This window comes from Equus asinus, chromosome 3, assembly GCF_041296235.1.
Source record: "Equus asinus isolate D_3611 breed Donkey chromosome 3, EquAss-T2T_v2, whole genome shotgun sequence".
NCBI lineage: Eukaryota > Metazoa > Chordata > Mammalia > Perissodactyla > Equidae > Equus > Equus asinus.
This window is the reverse complement of record NC_091792.1, coordinates 34,464,961-34,492,834: the sequence shown is the minus strand read 5'-3', so window position 1 is coordinate 34,492,834 and position 27,874 is coordinate 34,464,961. Positions and strand designations below refer to the sequence as shown.

The 27,874-nt window shown below is 36.3% G+C and overlaps 1 protein-coding gene across 17 annotated transcripts in view; it reads left to right on the top strand.

The window, feature by feature from the left end:
* The window catches only part of SLC10A7 (solute carrier family 10 member 7), a 239,304-nt gene that overhangs the window by 96,753 nt on the left and 114,677 nt on the right, over positions 1-27,874 (top strand). For 2 of the 17 annotated variants that reach the window (XM_070504853.1, XM_044767158.2), the window contains one exon: positions 23,883-25,229. The exons of 14 other annotated variants lie outside the window; for them this stretch is intronic. In XM_070504853.1, the coding sequence (XP_070360954.1) occupies positions 23,883-23,905 (23 nt within the window). In that variant the 3' untranslated portion in view covers positions 23,906-25,229. Of the gene's footprint in view, positions 1-23,882; positions 25,230-27,874 lie in introns of those variants that run through there. One more of the 17 variants, XM_070504856.1, reaches the window with a different exon arrangement.

The following is a 27,874-nucleotide window of genomic DNA, read 5'->3' as shown; positions in this document are numbered from 1 at the left end:
TGCATTCTCATCTTAATTTTATAGAACCATTTAAGATGCTGTAAAGGTTTTTAAATGCATTGAGGGTTGATATGGGTTTTCTCCAGTTTTTGTTGGCTTTGTAGTTAGAGATTTGGGGAGTTTTGAGATATAGCGCCTTTAATTGGCAGACTGATATATGGAGAAAAGTATTAGATTTGGAGTTAGAATATCTTGGTTCATTTTCTGACTCTATATATACTAATTTTAGGACTGTAGACAAGTCTTCTCACCTGTTGGGCCTTTATTTTCTCATCTGTACAGTGGGGAAAATAATAATAATACCTGGCCTATCTAGCCTTACTGAATTACTGTGAAAATCAGATGAGACAATGTGTGTGAGATACTTTGTGAAATGTTAAATGTTCCTTAAGGTTACGTAAGTCATCATCATCTGCAATTTATCATTATCAAATATATCGTATATGCCTTTCTTCCCATTGGAAGGCACAATTATGCTATAAAATAGTAAGTTTAATTGCTTATTTCTACAGCAAAGGATATCATTTTTTGTGATCCCATATTGGTAAATTAAATCTAATAATTTGATACATAATTCAGATAAGTTTTATACAATTATAAAAGTCTTGAACACATATCACAGTATCCTACAACACAAGATTTTTTTCTGCCGTAGACATTTACAGCTTAAAAATTTACATCATATGTGGGTGACTGCTCTGTTTCTAGGGTTCTTGACTGGTTACCAAGTGTGGATTAACCCAGTACAGAATAACTCTTTGGTTTCATATCAGTTCATAAATGTATCATTTTCCCCCATTTAAAAACTAGAGTATACTTTACATAAAATTCACTCTTTATTGTGCAGTTCTACGAGTTTTGACAAATGTTTATAGTCATGTAAGTGCTACCATACTGAAGATGTAGAACATTCCATCAATGCTAAAGTTTTCCTTTGCCTCTTTGGAGGCAGTCCCTCCACCTACCCTCCTAGCCCCTGGAAACCACTGATCTGTTTTCTGTCCGGTAATTTTGGCTTCTCCAGAATGTTGTATAAATTGAATCGTACGTTATATAGTGTTTTGAGTTTGACAAATGTGGCATTTTTGTTAACGTACCATTTTTAAACACCATTTTTTTCTATTTGGGAACAAGAGTGTTATTGCACTTATTTCTTAAAAAGACTTCCAAATTTGCATTTTTGGAGTCTGCTTTTCATTTACTGAGAAACACTAGTTGATGTTTATGGCTTGTATATCTATAAATAGGTTGAGAGTATCCAAATATTCCTGAGCGTTTGCCTGTATATTACCATTTGAAAATTCCTCTCTCTGTGTGTCTCATATATGGAAAAAAATAGTTAAATTATCTTTCAGAATATGTGAAAAGATATTTGCTCCCAGGTTTTTAGTTCAGAGGTTTAAAAAAAATTTTTTTAATACCCCAAGCTCTGTGTTATGGAACCAATTGTGTTTCTCCCATATTTATATGTTGAAGTCCTAACCCCTAATGCAACTGTATTTGAAGATAGGGCCTTTAAGGAAGTAATTAAAATTAGATGAGGTCATAAGGGTGAGGCCCTAATCTAACAGGACTAATGTCCTTATAAGAAGAGAAGGAGACACCAGAGGTGTGTGCCTACACAGAGAAGAGGTTATGTGAGGTCACAACGAGAAGGCAGCTCTTTGCAAGCCAAGGAGAGAGGCCTCTGCAGAATCAACACTGCTGGCCAATTGATCCCTGACTTCCAGCCTCCAAAACATAGAAATAAATTTCTGTCATTTAAGCCACCCAGTCTGTGGTGTTTTCTTATGGTAGCCTGAGCAGACTAATACACCCTGAATGTAAGGATTTACAAGGGCTCTAGGAATTTCCACATAGTTGCAAAATTATACACAGTACTGCCATAATAGACTAAAATTTCTTGAAGACTTTAAGTTCTGAGCTATGAAGAGTACAATAGAAATTCATAGCATTAAACCTGGTGTCACCCTAGTAAGGCTCAAAGTGGTAGGGGCATGAAAAGATAACAAAGCACTAGATAAGCTGGGAGGAAGGAACAGAAGGGGTGATATTCCTACAAAGTTGAGAACTATAGGATGCTTCAGAGAAAAAACGTTCATTTAAAATTTCCCGTTCACCACGGTGCATCAGTTGACTTTAAGCAGTATAGGTATTTTTTTATCCCCATTGACAAAAAGATGAGAAGTAGACAATTGCTGATCTTGAATCTGATGTTCAATGATGTAATCGAGTCCCAGGCTCTTTCCATCTCTCTGCTCTGCTCTACCTAGCTGTTGGTCTTTTATCCTCATGATTTGTTGCCTCGTAGTGACAACATGGCTGCTGTGGCTTCAGGCATTGTGTCCTTGTTCAAGGTAGGCTGGAAGAGCAAGGGCATTGCTAGAAAGCTTTCCTCTCATCTTTGTTCTTTTAATTAGTAAAAACAAGCATTCTGAGAGGCTCTCAGCAGACTTTCTCTAATATTTCATTGTCCAGAACTCGATCACAGGGTTACTGTTAGCTGTAAGGAAAGGACATGGGGTGAGTATCACAGGGAACAGAATTTGACTTTGAACTATGCTTCTTGACCTTCCGTTTGTGGCACACGTAGGAAATGTAACATTTGTTGTACATCCTCGGTGTAAACAGAGTGCTCCTGCTGCCCTAGGCCCTGTCCTTCTGCCCCGAGGGTGAAGGGGAACCAAAGTCTTGGCTATCTGTGGGGTGCATTTGAAGCTCATGTTAGTTAGACATGACTGGTTTAGACTAGTGATGAGTCATATTCTAGATTGGACATATTGTTGCCCCAAAGAAAACAGGTTTCTGTTAGCATTAAAAAAAGGTGGGAATGGCTATTAGGTAGGCAATTAATAGAGTCTGGTATGGTAGCTGTTTGTTTAAATAAATTATATTTGATCTTGGAGTATGCTGTATTTGTATTTGAGTAAATATATATCTGCTACTCTCAAAAGTTACTTTTTCTCCCCTTTTAAACTATTATCTAGTGTGAAAGAGGCTTGGAGCTGGAAAGGTGACTTCTTTTTTCAGGTATACTTTCGGCCTTACTTGTGAGTACAACTTCTGCATACACTGAGTTTTCCTGGTAGTTTGTAAAGGAAAAGTGAGGGACAGGAAAGGGTTTGCCACCACAGTGAATCAAGTTTATGTATGAGAGACCAGAGCTGCATGGTAAACTCACAAGGAAGGATCCTAGGAACTGGCCACTGAGCAGATTGGGGGTAGTTGGTTTCTTATATGTCAAACTGCAAAAGATGCTCTGGCAAATCATTAGGTCTCCAATATAGTCAATCAGGATGCTCTTTGGAACTTCTCCATAGCTGAAAGTGGAGGTCAGGTAGGGGGTGCATCAGCAGTGAGTTTTAGGGGTTGACAAGGCTTTGCTTTACAAAGCACTGATGATGAGCTTATGGATGAGTTGACACTTACAGTGAAATTTTAACTCTTCTATACTCCAAAATAAATAGATGGAGCACCTAAGGTAGAAACAGGAGATTAGTTCATATATTAGGTATTTAGTATTCATCTTAAAAACAAAATTTCTTCTAGAACAAGAGTTCCTTAGGCTGGAGGCTTGGAATCCTAGTAAACTCTAAAAGCTTTAATAAAAGTTTATTCTTTTATTTTATTTTATTTTATTTTATTTAATAAAATTTATTCTATAACTGTATATGGATTTTTCTAGAGAGAAAGCCCACAGTTTTCATCTTATTTTCAAAGATTAAGAACAGAGAATCTGTTGAATGCTTAAATAACCCAGACTTGAAGCCATTTTCCAGGTCTCAGTAGAGTTATTTTAAGAGCACTGCAGCTTCTAATTGTTCTATGACCTGATAATCTATTTAAACAGTAATTTCTCTTTGATAAATACTGTGCTTTACATTATGTTCAGTATATGACATTAATGACTTTATGGAAAAGATATACTTTTCTCCAAAGTATTTATCAGTCCTGAGTCCACAAAATTCGGTTTTTCTTTTGAGGAAGATAAAACATGTCATATCGGATGTCCAAAATTATGCATTGTTTTTGTAAGTGGTAATACAAAGGACCCATAAAACTCTTTCTTCTACATCCAAGATTATGTAGAGTTAAGGGTAAACTAGTTATAAAGTCAAATGCTTAATTATTCACTAATCCTTCCAGAATTTGAATACTCAGGGTGTTTGGGTGTTTACCTAGTTAGGCTTTTAACAAAAAGTGATAGCAAAATAGTGATAGATGATAAATAGGTAGATAGATAGATAGACGATAGATAGGTAGATAAATAGATAGATATAGAGATACAGAGATATAGGTAGATAAAAAAGAACTATTTTTCTCTAGTATAAAACAATTCTCAGTTCATCATTGCCTTCACAGTTATTCCTGTCCTTTAGATGTGGGTGTGTTTAAATAATTTTTTCCCCTGTGGATGAAGCTGACAGCATTTTCCAAATTGATTTTCTATCTGTAATATTCCAACCATATCTCAAACCTCATTAAAGCCCTTTTCATCATTTCTCTGACTCCATTAGTTATGGCAGCATCTCAAAATTTAGTTTTCTCAGTAAATTTCATTATTGTGGTTACCAATTCATTATAAAATGATCAGAGGAGTAGGAGAGAGGGAAGAGGAATTGACATATGAAGACAAAGTGAAAGATTAGGACTCCTTGGCCTGAAAAGTAGAAATCTATCAAATCATAAATGACATGGGTGAGGTGAACATGGACCAAGATGGTAGATCTGGAAATAGAAAGATGCAAGGGCATTCTTGAAACTATCTTGAAAAATAAGAACCACAGCTACTTAACAGGGACTGAAAAGTAATTTTTAAAAGCTTTGGGTGAATTTGTTTAGAATGAAGAGAAACTGAGACAGTGATACATCAGTGAATTCACTCTGTGTAAAGGAAGTGCTTTCACTATCTGAAGTTTGCTCTAACAAAGAACCAAAATACAGACAAGGATGTTTTTATCTTTAATATATAAACAAACCCTACATATAAAGAAGAAACGAATACATATACCAAGAGAAAAGTGTGCAAAGATCTTAAACTGGCCATTAATAGAGGAACAACTATGGATGAGCGATAAACCTATGAAAAGATGTTCAACTGCACTGCTAATCATATCAGTGCAAATAAAAATATTTTCCATCTATAGAATTAGCAAAGCTTAACAAGATTGACAAGACCTGTTGGTAAGTGTGTAAGTAGATACAGTCTTTTTAGATGGTAGTTTCACAGTATGAATCAAAATTGAAAGCACTTAGAATAATAACAGCAATAATAATAGCATCTATCAAAGCTACCATGGACTTGGTGCTGTGCTAAACACCTAGTATATATTATATTTTGTCCTCACAATAACTGTTATGACTCCTGTACTATAAATGAGGAAACCAGAAATTAAAAGAGTTTGTGTCCCCCTGCTCAAGAGTGATTCAGTTGTTAAATGATAAAGTCAAGATTTGAACTTACATCTTTCTAGCTCCAGATTCCCCAAAGGTAAACACTGTGCTGGTCAGCCTGCTCCTGGTGGGTCAGTTCCAATTCTAGGAATTTATGTCAAAAAGATAATCATCAAATACCCAAGTATACACACAAGAATGTTATATCCCTTCATAGTTATATGTTACATATAACTATGTTGTGTACCTTCGTATTTAGGTGCTAAGTATACACACAGCTATCTGAAATGTGGTTTGGGCATATTCAAGGCAGTTAGCTGGACTGAGAGCACTGGACAAACTTGGGGACCTGAAAGGTGCCCCGTCAGTGAAAGGGGTACTGGGGAAAACTCTACTCATTGGCCAAGATAAGTGATGGGGTTATCTTAGTCTGGAAGTTCGGATGGAAGAAAATAAGTCTCCTGTGCAAAGTAGAAATGCCAGGCCTGAACCACAGGTGGTTGTCGAGTATGAGTTTATACTATATTTATGGGACCAGAAACTCCAAGCCTAGAAATTAATGTGAAAATTAGTTCCAGGCAAGAGTTCCAGAAAGAGAAAATAGAGAGGGTGGCTGAGAATTTTTTAGAATTAGTAAGATGTGAATCCCTAGATTGAAGAAGTTCACCAAGTCCCAAGTAGGATAAGTATAAATAAACCCACACCTATATATCAGAATAAAATTTCAATAGAACGAAGACTATCACACCTACAACTACTACTGACAGTAAGAGCAAACACTTCTATAGTGATTACTTTGTGCCAGGTAATCTTCTAAGTGCTTTATATATATATATATTAACTTATTTATGGATTGTAAGTCACTATTATCCCCATTTTATTGAAAAGGAAAATAAGGCACAGAGAAGTTACTAAATTTTCCCAAGATCATACAGCTAGTATGTGGCCAAGCTGGGATTTGAACCCAAATCATCTAGGTCCCAAGTCTATGCTCTTAACCACTACGCATACTGCTCAAAAAGAAAAGACAACTTTCTTCTTCTCCTATTCCCTCCTCCTCCCCCTTTCTTTCCTCAAGTCTTTTTTTAAAAAAAATAATTTAAAAATAGTTTTGTTCTCTTCCCTTGAGGCAGCTGGGGTTGGGGTGGCCTGTGGGCCCAGGGCTGAGGAGGTAGTCAGGACCAAGAGGGGTGTGGGACCCAGTCAGTGGTCGAGCTAAGGAGGTGACTAGGACTGGGCCTTGGGAGGGGGTAATGATAGTAAAAGTAAAAGGTTATACCCCACTGAATAAAACAGGAACCCAGGAGTCCATACTGATATAAATAAATAAATGAATAAATAAGTCAATGGGGGAGAATGGTAGGCAATAAACATAGAAGGAATGATGGAGTTAGAAAATTACCATTTGGCATCTATCATAGGAATAATACTAATAATTGATTCAGGCATAAATCATCAGTGGATGTTAAAACTACTTCATGAAAGATAATAAAGGAACAGGATGGTAGTATTCTCAAAGTATTTTAATTAAAAAGGGGAAAATAGGGGCCAGCCCCATGGCATAGTGGTTAGGTTCACGCACTCCACTTCGGCAGTCCAGGGTTCGCAGGTTCAGATCCTGGGCATAAACCTACACATTGCACGTTGAGCCACGCTGTGACAGTGTCCCACATACAAAACAGAGGAAGATTGGCACAGATGTTAGCTCAGGGACAATCTTCCTCATGAAAAAAATATAAATAAATAAAAATAAAAAAATTAAAAGGGGAAAATACTAACTTCACCGAGGAGAAACCTAAAAGATACCACCTTAACTTAGTGATCAAAGTGAACATCCCCAGTAATGGAGCATTTGCCTCTTGATGTGGTAGATTGAGAAGAGCACAGCATCACTTCTGAGTGAGGAGACAGAATGAGACAGACAAACCCAAACAGAGGGACACTCTGCGAAATAACTGGCCTGTGTTCTTCAAAAATACCAAGGCTATGAAAGGCATGAAGGATTAAGGAATTGTTCCAGAGAAAGAGACATGACAATTAAATGCAAAACATGATTCTAGACTGGGAAAAGATTGGGACAATTGGTGAAATTTGATGGGACTGTGGATTTGGTGGTAGGTAGTAGTGTCAATATCAAGATAATTTCCTAATTTGGCAAGTTTTACTGTGGTTATGTAGAGGAGTGTCCTTGTCTTTTTAGGAAATACACACCAAAGTATTAATGGTGTATCATGTCTGCGACTTCCTCTCATTTAATTCTAAAGATAATGATTGTGTGTGTGCCTGTTTATACCTCTTTTGCAGTGGTTATGTAGATGTAAATCTTTATTCCATTCTAAACAGACCTGCATAATACCTAATTATTACCCTTTAACCTGGTTTCTAAAAAATGTTTCATAAAGTTTTTTTCGATCTAGTTTTTAGCTTAGTTGACCTTTGCAGTCTCAACAAAAAATGTTGATTCAAAGCACCCCAAATCACAAATTTATTACATTTATGTATTTTTTACTTATTTTTCACATAATTTCTTCTTAATATATTTTAAACATACAGAATCCACCCCACAGTGTTTTATAATGGGAAGAGAATGGCATTTAGAGTCAGACAAACTTGGTTTCACACTCCAGTTCTTTCTATCTAGTTATGTGAATGTGGGCAAAATTCTCATATTTTTTTTGGTCACAGTTTCCTCATCCTTAGGCAACTCAGGGTTATTGTCTGGAACAAATGTGGAAACATGAGAAGCCTAAGCAGAGTTGCTGGCATGTAAGAGGCCTGCAGTAAGTGATGCCCGCTCTCTCCTCCTCCCTTCCCTCACCAGAAGTGCTCATGCAGGCCTCCTGGGCACAGGGAAATACAAAACTTATTAGTAGGGGACCATAGGAAAAGGGCTCTGTCCCTGCTCTTTTGTTCATATTTGACTTCCCTCCTTGTATCAGATTCTTGCCTTTATTTCTATAATTAACTCATCCGTCATCAATCAGAAGATGAATCAAGCCAGATGGTGATCACAGTTTGGGAGGAGGATGGGAGTAGAGCAGAGAGAGGATGAGAGGATTGCCAGAGCACTGAGGGTTACTAGGGGACCAGTAGCTAGTGTCAGTGAGGACAACAGGATGGAGTAGGGCTTTCCAACCTGGAGACTGTTTTCATCTGCTGTTAGAGTAGCTCATGATCTCTAAGAAAAATACTGATTAATCATGGCCCGTGACTGTCTGATTTTCCTCTCTGACTCTTTACTCAGAAAATAAATTTTAGCTGTTCTGAGTCTTGGGGCCCTTCAGTGTGTGCAGTTTCTTTCCTTCATTGATAGCTTCATTTTTTTCTTTGTTCTTTTTGGGGTATTTTTCTTGTTACTAACCTTCTTTACACTTTTATATATAAATATATATTCCCTAAATGTCAACATATATTTTATGTAAGCTTTATTACATGTTAGTTTCACTTCTATTTTTTTTTCCATTCTTCTTCTTTCTTTAATATCTGCAAGGGTGTGAGGGGTAGGTGAAATGGCTGAAGGTGGTCAAAAGGTACTAACCTCCAGTTGAAAAAATCTAAAGAAAAAAATATTTGCAAGGCCAGACTGATAAACATTGTATGTGTGTGGAGAGTAGGAGCTCTTGTTGATAGTCTGTCCATTCATCTGTCTGTCATCAGATGTGAGCCACAATAAGTCCAGTGGGACCTGAAGCTTAGACCATTTTTTTTTAGTTCCTTGGAACCAAATTCCACAAGCCTAGGATTAGGGTTCTGCTTCCTACGAAGAGCTCAGGTGCTGAAATTCTGAGCCTGTATCCTTAATTCTATTTTGATTCCTACTGCATTTCCTCACATTGAGTAGATGTTCAGTAAATGTTTCATTAAGGGTTTATTGTACCAGTGACTCAGTAAATAACTCCAGATCCTGCTTTTCATCCCAGATATTTGTACTTAGCTTGGAAACTAGAATGGGACTCAGTGTGGACCTCTACTGGGTCATGCTCTTATGACATCTTCCAAGTTCCCCTCCAGCCACTGCCTCATTTCAGTTTCTCTTCCAAGCAAGCAAAATTTGAGACAGCTGTCCCAGTCTTCACTCCTTATAGCACCACACCTCCCTAATTTACTCTAATCAAGCCTCCCTAGCACTCTGCTTAGAACTTGACTCTGCTCTTGTCATAGTCACCGGTGACCTCCATCTTGCCAAAGCCAGTGGTGGTTTCTCTATCCTTGTCTTACTCAAACATTTGGTAGTACAAGACACAATTGATCACTCTTTCCTTGAAACATGTTTTCCTCTTCATTTCCATGATACCTCTATCTCTGGGGTTTTCATCTACCTCACCAGCTGCTCCTTCTCAGTTCCCTTTGTGGGTTCTCTGCTCTGTTTGACTTCTAGATGTTAGAGTGTCGAAGGGGTTGGTCATGGGTCCTGGTCTTTTCTCTGTCTATAGTAACTCCCTAGGAAAGTTCATCCAATTTATGTAGTATCAAAATGCATCTGCTATCAAATTGATATCTTCAGCTCTTTCTCCCCCAAATACCAGACTTATATATCAGAATGTCTATTTGATGTCTCCTCTTGGCCATCTAATAAGCATCTCAAGTTTACCATATGCAAAATAGAATTCTTGATCTCCTCAGCCTTAAACTGCTTCTCCCTCAATCTCTCTCATTTCTGTAAATGGCTCGTGGATTTAAGTGTTTCTGGATTTCTTTCTTTCCACCATCTCCCCTTCCCCATATCTAACTCATCATCACATCCTATTGGATCTACCTTCAAAATATATCATGAGTCCATCAACTTCTCTTCACCTTCACTATCCCTACCCAAATTCAAGATGCCATCAACTCTTGCCTGTTATGCTGCTGTTAACCCCTAATTTGCTACCCTCCTTCTACTCTGATCTCCCTGAAGTTGACTTTACACATCAGCTAAAGTAATCTTTTTAGAATATAAATTTTGTAAAAACGACAAACGTAGCAACAGAGATTGGATTATTGGTTATCAGAGGGGAAGGGGGGAGGGAAGAGGGCAAAAGGGATGATTAGGCAAATGTGTGTGGTAATGGATTGTAATTAGTCTTCTGGGTGGTGAAGTCACCATGATGTAATCTACACAAAATTCTAAATATATTACAATGTACACCTGAAAGTTATATAATGTCATAATCCAATGTTACTGCAATAAAAATAAATTTTTAAAAAAATAGAATATAAACTTCACATTGTGTCACCATATTCTCCCCCAACTCTTCCCCAGTTTTAAAACATCTGTTGTCTTCTCTTGCTCTTGGCATAAAATCTAGACTCCTTATCCACCAGTAAGGTCCTATTATCTAGCTCTGCCTTCCTACTTTACCCCATCTTCTACCACACCCCATATTCAGCAGACGTCAGCAACACAGTTTCTGTCCTCAAACACACCAACCCTCTTTTTTCCTTGGGGCCTTTGCACTAGCCATGTGCTGTCTGGAACATCCCCTCCGGTCTTCACTGGATTGGCTCCTTCTTGTCACGCAGGTGTCAGCTTAAATGGCATCTCCTCAGTGACCTTCCCTGAGTTCCTCCCTAGTACTTATTATCACATCAACGTGTTTTATTTTCTTTAAAGCCATTATCAATATCAAAAGTTATCTCATTCATTTGTCTGTTGTGTTTCAATCCCCACTAGAGTGCGAGCGTTGAGAGAGGAGGGTCCTTGTGTGTCTTCTTCATTCCAATATCCCTGCTGTTTATATAGTGCCTGGCACCTAGTCTCTGCTAAATAGTTGTACAATAAATTAATCATTTTCCTGAACTCAAGGTAGAACAAAAAGCCTGGGGATTTGTGAGTCTTATCTGTTAGTAGTCTGTGATAGTATTCACCTGCAAGGTTTCATTGTTCCCACCTTGGCTATTTTTTCTCTCCCTTCTTTTCTCCTTCTTCAGGACGGACTTGTCTTTTGTTTCCATCTTTAAACAGTCTTTACAAAGCCACATTTCATCCTTCTTGTCTTTTGACATCACCCAGAGATTCTTTTCTAAAGGGTAGTAATTCCAGCATGTTATGGTATGTAAAGCTGTTCTTATTATATCAAATTAAAGGACTTCCTGATCACTGGTCCAAGGCTTGTCTACTTTTCTTATAACAAATGTTCCACTGTTGTTACCAGTGGTGTAATCTCATATAGATTCTCCTTTGGAGTTTCTGATTTTCATGAGCTTAATTTGTCTTCTCTGACTTCTTTTGTGATGAAGAATCTTTTTGATACTTCTCTTATTATTTCTTTAACCAGAAAGATAATCAAAATATTTAAGCTATAATGGATACCACACATTCACTGTGTGTGTGTGTGTGTGTAAGTGTAAATAGCTATTACCTTTTTTCACATGGTTCTTCCTTATATCCTAATTGATATTTCATTGCCAAAATAAATACCAAATTGTGGGACACTTACTTGTGTAAAGAGATTTATCTATTTTTTTTAGTTCTAGAATCTTTTTTTTTTTTTGAGAGGGCCCAGCAGAAGAGGGATTCTACTCATTTACAGGCATCTGCTCATGTACACACATGCTCACATACTGCTAGAAATCTCAGGGTGCTCCTAAGAGTTATTGTGTTCTGATTACCTGATGTTGCAGAAAATACCGATGCTGTATCAATAACACTTTGAACACTTGTGACATTATATATATATATATATATATATCTGCACTGCCTCAAGAGCTAACTATGCTTTACAACTCCACCTCTTAACTCTGGTCCCCAGAGTCTCTGCCCAAAATGAACAATTTCTTTTGTTATTGCTTTATCCAGTTTTTCTTTCAGCTTTAGTTTCCACTCCTGTTTTGTATTGTTAAAACATATTCCAGAAAATTCTTAAAGGTATTTCTTCTGCTCTCCTGTTTTGAAACTACCCCAGATCTACTCACTATCCAACAACTGCATATTTGGATATCCTGCTGCAATCTTTCATTTGCTTTTGAACAACCCACAGACTTATGTTTTAACACCACTTCAGCGTGACTGAACTGGCCTGAAGGACTTCTGTTGGATGATCTCACTCTGTGACTTTAAGTTCAGGAGTGGTATTAGTGAGAAGCCCCATTAAGCAGGGTGTGAAGGAAAGGTCAAATGGTCTAACTGCTGAAAATCCTAGGCTGCTGTGCAAATTCTTCCTGGTGGAGACTGGACCATAGTCATGGTGTTTTCAAGCTAAAGGTTATAGTCCTACAGCAAAGACAGAGAAGTTTCCTTGTATTTTGGGGGTTACATTGCAAAAGCAGACCTATTTTATCCTGAAATTTGTGGATGACTTTGGTGTTGCTGGTAGTTGTTAAGTTGGAAGAAATTCCCAGATGTCTGAAAACTTTTCTGACATTATTTTAGTTGAAAAATAGTGTACAAGTGGCCTTGTTTTTAAATGAGTATTATTTAATCCATGTTAAACCATCTTTTAGTTCTTAAATCAGTCTTAGCTTTATTAAAGTCAAAAGTAATGTTTAGGGAGGGTAAAATCATAAATATGATTCATAAATACTTTTTAAAAACAACAATAGAGCTCCTACTTGAATAGAAATCTCACTTAGAATTGTAGTTTATCTTTGAAAGAAAAACTTCTGGGATTGAGGGTAAACCAATTCTAGAAAAGAAATCAAATATTATGGAATTCGAAAATCTAATTTGACATGTATTAGATTAATGCCCTCTAAAACCCTAAAGTCTGAATTCAGTTTACAGAGTGTTTGACTTAATTCTTTTGTTTCTTTTTCTCTCTTTTTTCTTTGTTGTTTATGTTTTAATCTTGGTGACTTTTCATTTTATGGGTTTAAACATTTAGTACTGAATTTCTAAAGGGGCAGGTCCCTCCCTCCCGTTTTTCAGTGAACTTTGAAGAAGTAGTAGTCAGGAATCTTTTTCTGTGTGACACTACTCTTTTTATGAATATATGCATAATCCCACAATTTCACCAATATACATGTTTTTTGCTTGCAAATAAGTAGGGTTTTAAAAATTTGGTACATAAAGAGCAAGGTTGATGAAGGCCTTTTCATATATTTGTATCCTAATATGTTTTTATTTTTTAAATATATGCTGCAGCTGATTGAACTAAATTTGATTTTGACTCATGCCACAGAACTGTAATTCCTTCAAAAACATGTCAATATGCAATATATTTAAGGTGATGTCAGCAACAATTCCTTCTCTATTTAGAGTAATATAATCTTAAACCATCAACCTTTTGTGCTTTCATGAGCTTTTGACTTTCATACTGTAATGCATAAAATAATGCATTTTATTTTAAGCTTTTGGTAAAATGTCTATCACTAGAGGGAAAATTTTTGTTAAATATGTTCCCTCTATTGAAATAGGCTCTTCTACCAGTATCTGTATGTCTGTCAATATTCTAAGCTCTTTGAATTACTTTGGTTTAATTAGTTGTCTCTTTATTTAAAAGCTAACATAATGAACCGCTTTTGTGGCCAAAGATTTGGACTAAGTAGGATGATTAAGCTGGGGAACAAAATATTAAATGATGTCAGTCTGGTTACCTTATCCATTCTCTTCAGATAGACATGACCAAGCAACCTGTTGATAGTTGATCTGGGCCAGAGAGAAGAAGGAATAATTAATATTGGAAGGATGTGGAGGGGAAAAAACTTGTAGATTGACCTATAAGGAGAACAATCCATGATGCATAACAAAGAGAATGATCCATGTCTCAAATTCAAGGGCCAACTTGGCTTACTTTTATGAGGACATCTTACTGATTTTTATGAGTGGTAACTTCTCTAAAGTCCATATTGAGCAAAGAAAAATGAATGATATCTATGATTATCTCCAAGTACAGTGTGTGGGAGACCTCAAGGGATACAAAATACATCGAAATATTGAATAACTAAAGTAATAACACTCCTCTCAAGCTGTTCATGCTGTGCAATGTATATACACTTGTTGTTTCAAGTTTTCACTTCACTTATTACATTTTAGCATTAATGATCATGTCTCATGTTAGTCTATGTTGGAAGCAAATATATATTAGCACCTGACTCCATTTTACCCGCAAACAGCCATGTTCATTTATTAGTGAAATGAATTATTCTATCTATCTATTATGTGCATCCATTATAAAGAGTGCTGGGAGAGGGGGAGGCAAAATTTAATCAGATGAAAATCCTGCCCAGAGTGAGCTTCTGCTTTAAAAAGGAAGACTTGTACATAAATATATATGAAATTCAAGATAGAAGAAACCGTGTGCTTTAACAGGGAAGTACGTAATGGAGGGACAGGTAATATGGTAAGACGGAGTAAGGCCTCAGAGATTTAGTGGGAAACATGGAAATGATCAATAAGGCTTCATAGATGTAGAGATGTTGATCAGAGACTAATATTCCCTTTTAACATTTCTGATAGCTGAACAAAGCTCATGTATGTCTAATAAGGCATGGGTTTTGAAAAATATAAAGTATCCATTTTATACTTATGAATAAGAATATGGAAGAATAGGATCCCATGGATAAGAAAAGGAACTTTGAAGGAAGATGTCCTTGAATCTTTCCCAGGTCTTCCATATTTTCATTTGTTCATATGGTTCATATTTATTGTGTGTGTATCTAAATAGATATATTGCTAACAATAAGGTTACAGACTTTTGTCTTGTTGTCCTCACATAAATACTGATCTAGTATAATTGGCCTTTATCATTTGCAATTTGAAGTATAATATTTGTACTCCTTGAAAATTTTTCAAAGCAGGCTGCTTCATGCCTTTGGCTATTTCAGTACTCTTTAACCACCTTGTTATAGAAAGGTAGAAAGGAAGAATATGAAACAAGACATATTTATTTTGTTCTTCAATTGCAGCACAGATTTAATGAGGTAGGATGTTGAAATAAAGACTTAAATCAGGTTTCCATTCACGTTTAACCATGGATTATGAGAATTTGAAATCTAGGGCTGACCTTGACCAGTCCCCAGAGTCAGTGGAACTGGCCTTTCATATTAAGTTCAAGAAAATTTGCAATCATTCTGATTAGATTTCCCAATATAATACAGAGTAATACTCACTGTTTAGATGCAAGGATTAGCTGTATTCATTGAGGTTGATCTTCTGTGGGTCTTTGAAACAATTTTACTTTAATTATACGTAATTTTTCAATGTGATTTTAAATGTGTTTGTACTTTGAAATTGGAGTTGGGAGCTATCAAGCCTAGTCTGAAAGCTATGGAGAACTGAATTTTCAAAGAGTGCTCTGAGCAACTGCTCTTACTGACAGGTTCCAGTGTAGAGTTAGATGTACACACTGCATTGCCTTTCCTTAAAGACACACTTCATAGATTTCCTATTCAGATTATATTTACTATGGACTCAGTTGGACTTCATATAGTACTTAATAATAAGTTATACCTATTTCAGCTTTCCAAATTCAGTGCTTGAATTGTATAGGTAGCAACATGATCATTTTTAGTTAGTCTTTCTCTTCTTTGCATTAGAAATGATTTGGTGTGTCATGCGCTCATTCATTCAATAAGAAACATTTGCTCACCTCTGTGTTCCCAGCACCAGCACAGCATCTTAGTGAGCAAAGTAAACACTGTTGACCTTAAACAAAGAGACAGCCAGTTACTTCTCCAGCAAAAATGGATTTATTAAGGATCAGCAAATAATTTCAGTTCAGGATCTGCAACCATGGAGAGCCAACTGTAAGTCCAGAGCAACAAGGGGAGGAGAAACTCTTTTGTAGAGGGAAAGAGGAAGTTGGGAGGGCTATTGTAAACAAAGAGTCCATTGGAGGAATTGAGAGTTTGAAGTGTAGTGGCTTTTCATTGGATGAGTTGTGACAGCCTCTTATTGGCTGAGCTTCTTGCCCATCAAGAAGAGGACGTTCTTCTTGTTGGGCCCAGCTGTCAAGGGCTGAGAGCTCCCCATTTTGGCTTCCTGACTCCATTTTAATGAAGTTTCTTATTTATTGGTTTTCACAACACCCTTTCAGCCTCTATGGAAGTTACATTCTAGTATGGAAAGCAAATAATAAGCAAGTGATTATTTAGCAAATGTTACCAAAGAGTATAAGGTGTGAAAAGGGAGTGTATCAGAGGGGCCATCTCAGTGAGTTCCTCTTCTACCATTTACCAGCTGTTTGATCTTGCATATATTTCTTAATCTTTCTGGGACTGATTTTAACAACTGTAAAATGATGATAATAATGATGATAATGCTAACTTCATGGGATTGTTGTGAAATTAAAGGAAAAAAAAAATGCATGTAAAAAGTTGGTTGGGGCCGGCCTGGTGGCGTATTGGTTAAGTTCAGGCGCTGCACTGTGACGGCCCAGGGTTCAGAGGTTGAATCCTGGTGCAAACCTAGCACTGCTCATCAAGTCATGCTGTGGCAGCATCCCACATAAAATAGAGGAAGACTGGCACAGATGTTAGCTCAGCGACAATCTTCCTCAAGCAAAAAGAGAAAGATTGGCAGCAGATGTTAGCTCAGGGCCAATCATCCTCACCAAAAAAAAGGAAAAGAAAAGAAAAGTTGGGCATAGTGCCTAACACATAGTAGCATTTGATAATTGTTACCTTTTAGGGATTTTTTTGCTAAGGGGGGAGGGTCAAGGAAGCCTTCTCTTAGCAATTGAGTTTGTTGAGGGTTTTTTTTAACTTTTTTTTTTTTTAAAGATTGGTACCTGGGCTAACAACTGTTGCCAATCTTCTTTTTTTTCCTGCTTTTTCTCCCCAAATCCCCCCAGCACATAGTTGTGTATTTTAGTTATGGGTCCCTCTAGTTGTGGCATGTGGGATGCCGCCTCAGCATGGCCTGGTGTCATGTCCGTGCCCAGGATCCGAACCTGTGAAACCCCGGGCCACCGAAGCAGAGTGCACGAACTTAACCACTGAGCCACGGGGCCACGCCCAGCAATTGAGTTTTAAGCTGAGGTCTGAACAACGATAGTGTTCTCCACTCCATTTGCTAAGTGGAGAACATTTTATAAGAGAAAACACCATGTTCAAAGGCCCAAAGGCAGGATTGCCTGTGATGTTTCCAAAGAACTGGAAGAAGGCTATTGTGCTTGGAGCTCAGAAAATGAAGAGGAGAATGACTTGATGAGGCTGAGGTAGGCTTGGGTACCTAGATCATGCAGGGTCTCATGGGCCTTGTTAAGGTGGATTTAAGACTTTATTCTAAGGGTAATAGGAAGAATTTCCACAGGGAAATGACATGATTAAATTTGAATTTTAGAAAGATTGTTCTGTCATTAGTATTGAAAATGGTTCAAAATCTTTCATCAAGGATTGAAGGTCTGACTCATCTCTGAAGGGACCTTTTGGGGAAAATATTTGTGAATGTTTTTGCTAGTGTCACCTTCTTGAGTGTTGGTCCCTGGGCCAACGATCAGTGACATAATTGACAATGTCAATTTCTAGTTCTTCAGTAAATCTGGGGATCATAGATATGTGTGTATATGTGTATGTACATATATACGTAAATATATAAACACACTATGAATGTATATATATATACACACATATGTATATACATATAAATATCCGTGTGTGTATATACATATATGTATATACGTATAAATATGCATGTGTGTATATATACATATATGTATATACGTATAAATATGCACGTGTGTGTATATATACATATATGTATATACGTATAAATATGCATGTGTGTATATATACATATATGTATATACGTATAAATATGCACGTGTGTATATATACATATATGTATATACGTATAAATATCCAAGTGTGTGTATATATACATATATGTATATACGTATAAATATGCACGTGTGTATATACATATATGTATATACGTATAAATATGCACGTGTGTATATACATATATGTATATACGTATAAATATGCATGTGTGTATATACATATATGTATATACGTATAAATATGCACGTGTGTGTATATATACATATATGTATATACGTATAAATATGCATGTGTGTATATACATAGATGTATATACGTATAAATATGCACGTGTGTGTATATATACATATATGTATATACGTATAAATATGCATGTGTGTATATACATATATGTATATACGTATAAATATGCACGTGTGTGTATATATACATATATGTATATACGTATAAATATGCATGTGTGTATATACATAGATGTATATACATATAAATATGCACGTGTGTGTATATATACATATATGTATATACGTATAAATATGCACGTGTGTATATACATATATGTATATACGTATAAATATGCATGTGTGTATATACATATATGTATACACGTATAAATATGCACGTGTGTATATACATAGATGTATATACGTATAAATATGCATGTGTGTATATATACATATATGTATATACGTATAAATATGCATGTGTGTATATACATAGATGTATATACATATAAATATGCATGTGTGTATATATACATATATGTATACACGTATAAATATGCACGTGTGTATATACATAGATGTATATACGTATAAATATGCATGTGTGTATATATACATATATGTATATACGTATAAATATGCATGTGTGTATATACATATATGTATATACGTATAAATATGCATGTGTGTATATATACATATATGTATATACGTATAAATATGCACGTGTGTGTATATATACATAGATGTATATATGTATAAATATGCACGTGTGTATATATACATATATGTATATACGTATAAATATGCATGTGTGTATACACATAGATGTATATACGTATAAATATGCATGTGTGTATATATACATATATGTATATACGTATAAATATGCACGTGTGTATATACATATATGTATATACGTATAAATATGCACGTGTGTGTATATATACATATATGTATATATGTATAAATATGCATGTGTGTATATACATATATGTATATACGTATAAATATGCACGTGTGGGTGTGCATACACACACATATTCTGTCTCCCAATAGGGAGAGAGTCCAACATGTTTTTCTGTCCTGTTTTCTGCCCCTGACTATTCAATCTCAATGTTTTTTGAGTTATGGCATGTATGTTTAAGAGATAAGGGAGAGGAAATATATTTACCAATCCCTTTAATCTATAAGGTATAATGATATGTCATGATAATTACTCTTTATGTGAGTTTGGAAACATGTTATACATAATGACTTTATAGTAAAGATTCCAAAATTTCAGTAATTGTAGAGACACCCGAGAATCCTATGTTGTTCTCCGTGTCGTGATGAACGCAGCAGTCGTGCACATATGCAAGAATAGATCATACAGAGCATCCCCTGAGCTCCGTTTGCAGACAAGTCATATCTCCACCATGAGAAAATTCCCACAAGATTTTGAATTATTAATGTCTTGGAATCTGCGAGATTCAGCAGATATGTTCCGTGTTATTGATGGCAGCAAACTTTATCTCTTTTATTTCTGAGACACATAATGAAATAGGGAGTCCCTCAAATAACCACAGTTAGTGTTTAGGTTAATTTTATAGGGGCCAGTGGGCTTTTGCCTTAATGTGTACAATTACGATTTTTTTCTCTCACAGCAGATCGCATGGTAAACAGAGGGAGAGTGAATTGGCACTAATTTATGAACTCTTCCAGCCCTCTCGATGCAGTATACCCTCTGAGGGCAAGATGCTCTAATTACACTTACTTCACATAATGAGAGCTTTTCATGACAATTACTGATGAGAGTTAGGATGTTTGGGGACCTTAGAGAAGATGTATTGACTTTCGGGAGAGAAGACTTCCTCTGCCTTTTGTGTAGCTCAGTCCCTAACAGCTGACCAGTTGATCAGTGAAATCCAGCTCCGCAGCCCCACAGATCTGAGTGAGCTATCAACTAAGGGGCTGAGGTTCACTTTGTTTCTCAACTCAAATTAGGTCAAAGAGTTCAAGAATTCTGTTTGCTTTTAGCAGTGTTTTTACTTTACGCTTTTTTTCCTTGGTGATGGTCACGCAGGCTGTTTTTCTTTTTGGTAACAAGAATAACCCATAGTCCAGACTGCTCTTTTTAGAGACATTGATTTGCACAGTCACAAATGGATACCTGACATTGTTTTCCTCTTAGCACGTTTACAGTGTTCGAATTTGGGGGACCAATATTTAAAGGCTCTGGTATACTTTATATTAATATGTATATGAGAATGATAATAAAGATAAAAAATAGAGATAATTGCTAATTGTTGTACTAAGGGCATGAGTTTATATGGTCTACATGTCATTTTTTGAGTAAAACAAATTTTCTTTATAATTAAGATGACATATTATGTATATGTCATCTTTTGTAAACAACCAGAAATTTCAGTTACATAACACATCAGCATTTACCTAGCAGGATGATATTGCCCTTTCTAGCTTCTCTTTAATGAAAATAGATCAAGGTTTGTCTCTTTCTTTTTCCCTTTCAAGTTGCTCTGAGCATTAGTTTCTTCTAAAGCCCTTCTTGCTTTTATATTCTCTATCTTTACAACCATTTATGTCCATTAGGAATTTTCTGTCTTTATGTCTGCTAAATCTAAAGTTAGAATTAAATGCAAAAAGTGTTTGCAATGCAGGCAAGTTTAAATTGAGTAAATTTAAATAACTTACAAGTAATGTAACTGGTAGAATAGGAAGGGAAAATTGCACGTTTTCTTGGCTCTTCCTGCTCTGAACCTTCCTAGTTCTAGGATTTGTATTTAAATAACTATCTTTTACATGTCTTGTATCCTTCCCCCCACACTTCTCAATGCCTAGCACACTTTAGGCCCTTAATAACTATTAGTTTTAGCAATATTATCAGTAATTGAAACCATAAAACATTATGATTACCTTTTGTCAATTTCAATACATTATCTTGTGAATAGGTATGTTTATAACCAAAAGCCCTGTTTTCAGCCATGTGTTCATCTATTCATTCAATGAACACACATATTTATTGATTGATTGCTCTGGGTAAGGTATAAAATAAGAGTAAAAATAGTCCTTCAAATAGCAGAATCTAGGATATCTTCAACAAATTTTACTACTAAAAGATTAAAATTCAGACACACCTTAATAATGTCATATGTTATTACATTTTTCATTATCATACTCCCTAAAAAAATATGCTTTGTGTCCCCATAGATTGCATTCAACTAACATTTATTGAACATTTATTAAGCTGGGTAACTGTGCTAAGTGCTTTTACATCCATTATCTCACAAATCATGACAGCTTCCCCCAGGAGGAGTGGTCACCTGCATTTTATAGCTGAGGACTCTGAGGATCACACAGGCTAGGAAGTGATTTGCTCAGGGTCTCATAGCCAGGAGGCCTACCCACCAGGCCTGCTAATTCCAAATCTGGAGCTCTGTCTATACAACAGCCATCCCTACCCTCACCCTCCGTTATATTAGAAGCTGATCTGATGTTGGCCGTGAAGACACTGAGACTGGACCAAAGAGACTGAAGTTCTCTGTGGGGGTGAAGGTCTGCTATTTGTCTTGATGCTACTTACTGCTTTTAAAAGAGTCAATAAATCTCTTTAAGAGTATATATTCAAAACTAAAACACAGCAGTGGTTTGGGAGACAAACCACCAAATGTATAATTCAAGAAAACGAAATTTGATAAAAATCATTCTGTGCACTAATTTTTTTCTTTTTCATTTAAAGAGCAAAGCTTTTCAGTTACTTCGGCATCAAACTTTAAGAGAACTGGAATTACAGCCTGGTTATTTAAGGTTCCACAGCCCTGGTCAACCAGAAAGTTACTTGGCCCACTGACTCTCAGACCATTGAGAGCTGGGGACCAGATTTCCTGTATGGTAACAAAGGGCCCTGACACTGGACACTTGGCCTCAGCTTTTTCTAATATAAAATGTTTAATAGAGAAATCACAGATTCCCATCTCAGGGATTTTGGTAGAATTGCCAATTATGAAAGGAGAGCTAAAATTACCTAGCTTATTATCAGAACCCCCTAAAGAAAAAGCCCCTTAATTTTGCATATGTTTCAAGCAGCACATACCTCTCCAAGGATTGCTGCTGTTCGTGATAAATCAAAAAGTTAAAATCCAAATAAATCTATTATGGAGTCCCAAAGATCATTATGTCACTTTTTGTGTATATCAGAAGTATCAGCTTTTCCTTAATTATCTGCTATCAAGTCTGAATTACTTGTTTGTTTGGGTTTGGTTTTTTGGCTAAATAGCATTAGCTGTTGAATTCATATAAACCTAAGCAGGCACAAAGAAACACCTAGTTTTAACTAGTTGCTTTTCAAACATTTATTGAACACCTGCTACAAGTCAGGAGAGTGATACAAACAATACAAAGATGAACAAGACAAAAATCGTAAGCCAACACCTCACCTGTGTGATCTTGGACTTGTTACTGGATCTGTCTACACTTTCGTTTCCTCTTGTAATATGGTAATAATGTCTACCTCATAAAGTTGTTGTGATGATTAAATGACAGTATATGTAAAGTGCTTAGTCTTGAAAAAGAAAGAGCTATTATTTTATCATCAATATTATCACTACTAAAGTTAAGTGATTTGTGGAAAATCACAAAGAGTTGCTGAAAGGGGCAGAAATAGAATCTAAATCTCCCTCTGATTCTCTAACAAACACATATTTATTCAGTGATTTTGCTGGTCGATTTTGCAGATGTTTGTTGAGTGTCTTCTATCTGGTAGGAGCTATGCTAAGCTCTGTGAAAAATACAAGTTGCTTTGCACAGATGTCTTGTCCTCAAGTGCTTGTGGACTATTAGGGGATGTGAGAAATATACATAAATAACTGTGGTGCCAAGAAGAAAGCAGTAAGTGGTATAAAAGAGGCACAGAAAACAGAAGAAAATTTAGAATGGAAGCCTTCATGAACTAAAGGACATTTGAGTTGGGCCTTGAAGGATGGATAGATTTGGACATGGAGAATAGCTGAAGTACATTCCAAGGAAAGGAAATACTAAATGCATGATACAGGAAGTGGTGAGAATTCATTAGGCTGGAGAAAGCAGAGATGAAGGGCCAGGGTAGCAGAAGGTATTAATAAGTACAGAATACATGCTGAAGTATTTAGATGAGAAGTGTCACAATATTTGTGAAGTCTGCAAGTAACAGAGAATTTGTGGGGGTGGAGGTTTGCGAGAGAGGTGGCAAAATGTTAACAATTAGTAATTGATGAATATAGGTGAAGGGTGTGTGGGTATTCATTATACTATTCTTGGCAATTTTTCTGGAGGTTTGAAATTTTCCAAAAAAAAGAGTTGAGGGAAAATAATTAAAATACATAAACTCCTATAATCAATAAACAAAGGACAAACTATCTGGTTAAAAAAAATGGGCAAACATGACAAGAAATGCTACAGGAGAATATAAGAATAGCCAATAAATAAATAAAAACATGTTCAATCTCTTAGGAGTTAGAGAAATTTAACTTAATGCCATGAGATACTACTTTTCACCCACTTGGTTGCACCATTTTTTAAGTATAGTCATATGGTGGTTATGTGAGACGAAGAGATGTGAATACCAACCTTCTGTGATTGCTGTAGGGATCAGAGAGCAGAGGATATGAAGTACCTGCCACGTAAAAGACCTCAGTGACAACATGTCCTTCTACTATTACTATTATCAAATAAAAGATAATGAATACCTAAACTAGCAGAGTGACAGGGGAAATGGAAGAGGATTAATGGGATTTGGCACCTGACTGCATTTGAGAGAACAAAGAAGAGGAACCAGAGCTCAGGAAAAACTCAAAGTGTCATTGTTATTTGTTTGTAAAAGAGAAATTGGTGAAGAAAGGAAGACTTGCCTATGAAAAGGAAGAAATGTTAGCTTAAGTAAGTTGTTTGCCGTACTGCTTGTTGAACACTCTGAAGGAGTCTGCTCAAGTGGTGCCATGTCCGCACCCAGGATCCTAACCGGCGAACCCCAGGCCACCGAAGCGGAACGTGCGAACTTAACCACTGCGCCATGAACCACCAGGCGGCCCCGAATCCTGGGCTTTTTGACTTCCAGCTTAATGTTGTTTCTTAAATAAATGAATAAATGCGTACAAAGTACTTAGAACATGCCTGGCACCTAATATGTGCTCCCTAAGTATTAGCTATTATTATTACTTTGCTGTTGTCATGGTATTATCATCATTATTCATAAAGAACATAGATTCTGAAGCCAAAGATTGCATCTCAATGATATTAGCAGTGCATTGTTAGCCTTTCCAAGCCTCAGGTTTCTCAACTATAAAAGGGGACAATGATAGAACCTAACTTACAGGAAATTGAGAGAAATAGTTTGGCTTTTAAATATATGTATATGCTTTGCTATATATGCAAAGCACTTAGAGCAGTACCTGGATCAAAATAATCGTTAGGTAAATATTATGTAAAATAATATTATCGTAGAACCACTCAATCTCCTAGAATCAGCTTGAGCCGACCAATCTTGAATAGTTGCTTCCCACCCCCTCCTGGATTTGTGATTGTAAGCACTATCTAAAGTGGTCACTGAAACAATAAAAATGCTCACTTAAATTGTGTGATGAGAGAGCAGAGTACAAAATAGATAAGGAGACAAATTGAACATTCAATTGTTTCAGAGGCCTGCATGCAAAAAGAAAATGTGGGAGGTGTGCAAGGAGGAGGTGGTGCCAAGAGGAGGTTAGAAGGCACCAAGGAAAGTTTCACCAGTATCAGTTAAATCTTCCTCTTTCCCTCCCCCTAATAGTGATATAATTCTGCCTTGAGATCTCTTGGGCTTGTCATAAAGGAGAGTTTCATAAGTCACTACTGAGTTTTGTATTTTTCTCATGTGCAAAAATACAAATGTTATGAGAAGGAAAATCAAGACATAAAGTGACAATCTTGTAAGAAATTTGAAATAAATGGTGTAATTTTAAACACGTCTGGAACATTTTTAATCCCTGAGTTTTGAAATGTTTTTCTGGAAGGAGACATTACTGTGTATTAAAAATCACTCCATACTTAGTACTACTTAGTTCCATCAAGAGCATCTTTTGTGCCAGCTCCTTCTAAAGTAGCTTTATTATTTGGTTTTCAATGTGCCATGTTAATTATTAAAATATTGGGCTCCTGCCATTCATGTCTAATTGAAGAGCACAGTTCAAAGTCAATTTTTAGAATATATAAATTCACCATATAATATTATCAATTTCATGACTCTTCTTCAATATAGATTCACTCATTGAGTGCCTACTATGTCAGCACTCATCACTAAGGTTAAAAGAATGCTAACAGCCCAAATGCTCCTCCTGCACCCATGCCTTGGAGTTTATAGTCTATTGGGTGAAATAATCATGAGGACAAGTAATTACAGCCTGATATAAGTGCTGTGATAGTGTAAATCCAGTGATAGCACAAAGGAAGAAATGACTGATCAGAAATAGACTACTTTACACAGTCCTTGAGCAAATTTAGTCCTTCTACAGGAGAATAAACAATTACCAAAATGCCAACTCAACTAGACATCTTTATCCATTCTCGGTCTTATTTTATACTATTGCTGTAATTGCACAACGTATGTAATCTCCATATCATAACAGAACCCTGACCACTTAGATTTTTTGCAAAGGAGAAAACACAAACATTGCAACAAAGTCCTTTGTTGGATTAGAATTTTTTCTTATTCCATGAATTGAGAGAGATCGAATGCCTTCTCTAATGATCAAAGGCATTATTCTTTCTAGGTTTAGAAATCATTATTTTCTATGTAGTCTTCTGTAAACTACTGATACCACACATGCTTCTTTAAGACTCATTGAGTATCTCCTTTTGCAGATTTTAGACTCTAGGGCTAGGCAGTCTTCTTATGACAAGTGGAGAGCAGGCGTAGAAAAAGGTGTAAATGCTGTCTGGGTGATTGATAATATGGTTGTCTGTCTCAGGGGCTAGCTTCTGGAAAGGGCCTTCCAAGGGTAGTTTTAAGAACAATTGCCTAGGGCTGTCTTGGGCTGAGTGTGTGGTAGAAAAGAACTTGCTGTTTTGAGGGGAAGAGAAAAGAAGGCCTTGCATCCCAGAAGACTTATGGCTTCTCTTTGTCTGATGAAAGAGTGGCATTGACAGTGTACAGAGTGGATGATAGCAAATCTTGCTTGTCTCCAGTGAAGATTTTTCTTTTGCAGGGTGGAGGGATTCAAATTGTGAAGTCTATTTGGAATGAGTTCTCTACAATCTCTCCCTGTCCCTGGAGAGAATGAGAATGACTAATTGAAGCATCCCATAACAGTAATTGAGACAGATTGAAAGGGGAAATGAGTGATTAACCTTGAGCCTCCTCCTGATGCTGTGCATGGTGATGTTAGAGTAGGTTGGGGGGGGGGGCATTAGGAGCTCATTTTCACAAAAGTCCACATAGCTTCTATAATTAAATTTCAGAAAAATATGTTTCCGCCTCAACTTAAGTTTCAGATACTTGTTGCTCTGTTTTACATCATGTCATTAATGAAAGCTCGTTACTGATGCCTGAAAACCGGAGACAGATTTGCTCTGAAGCTAATGAAGCTTAAACTTCAGGGCCCCTCACTTACATGGGCCCCTTCTAAGGCCCTGGAACTAATTTTGCATTCCTTTCTTAAAGAAGAGCCCCCAAATTGTATAGCCTTCAGGTCCCACAAAACCTGGATCTGTCCTTGCTCATAAAATTCCAATTATAAATGAGTGATCTGGCATAAATTGAAAAGTTCTCCAAAACGAAGGCCAGGATTTCTTCACTTCTTAAGGATTCTGTAACTGTTTAATACTGCTTAGATCTATATCTGTTTACTCTAAATTATCTATTTTTTGAAATTCTAGGAATTGAGATGAACCGTGTACTAGCTAGTTTTTGTGAATAAGAGTGATTATTCCCTAAAGATAGTGTTAGTAATGTTAAAAAAAGTAGAAAAAGGCTCTATAATAATATAAAGGTACCAGTTTGTATATTTCTGTGTACTGATACAATAATTATAAATAAGAATCAAATGGATTCGTTTTAAAAAGACTCACAGATTTCCTATATTCTGAATTGTGACGCAGTTCATCTTTGTGCCCTTTTGCAATACCTAATTTAGTGCCTTATACATAGTAGGTGGTCAAAAACATATTTGTTGAATTGAAATTAAGTATATGTTGTGAATTGAATTGCTCTAAAACTAAAAAGAAACGCTAGCAGAATCTGTCTGGCTTGAAAAAAATACAACACATAACCTAAATATAGTGCTTTGCATATTGATGGCGAGTAACTTTTATAGAGCAAAACTCTCTACCGTTCCAGAAATTACATGATCATCTTTTGGAAAGTACAATTCACATAATATCACAAACCTGCTACCATGTTATTACTTGATTAGTGAGTACATGGTTAACTTGGGCATCCTATGTGCCTTGTCTGAAAATTCACATAGGCTCAAAAGATCTGGGGATCTTTTTTCCTTATTTTTTATTGTTGTTGTAGATTTTGTTTTCCTGCTGTTGATCAGGTTGTAGATTGACCTCAAGAAGTTATAACTAATGGAGTATACTTGGGTTTAGACAAAATTTTATTT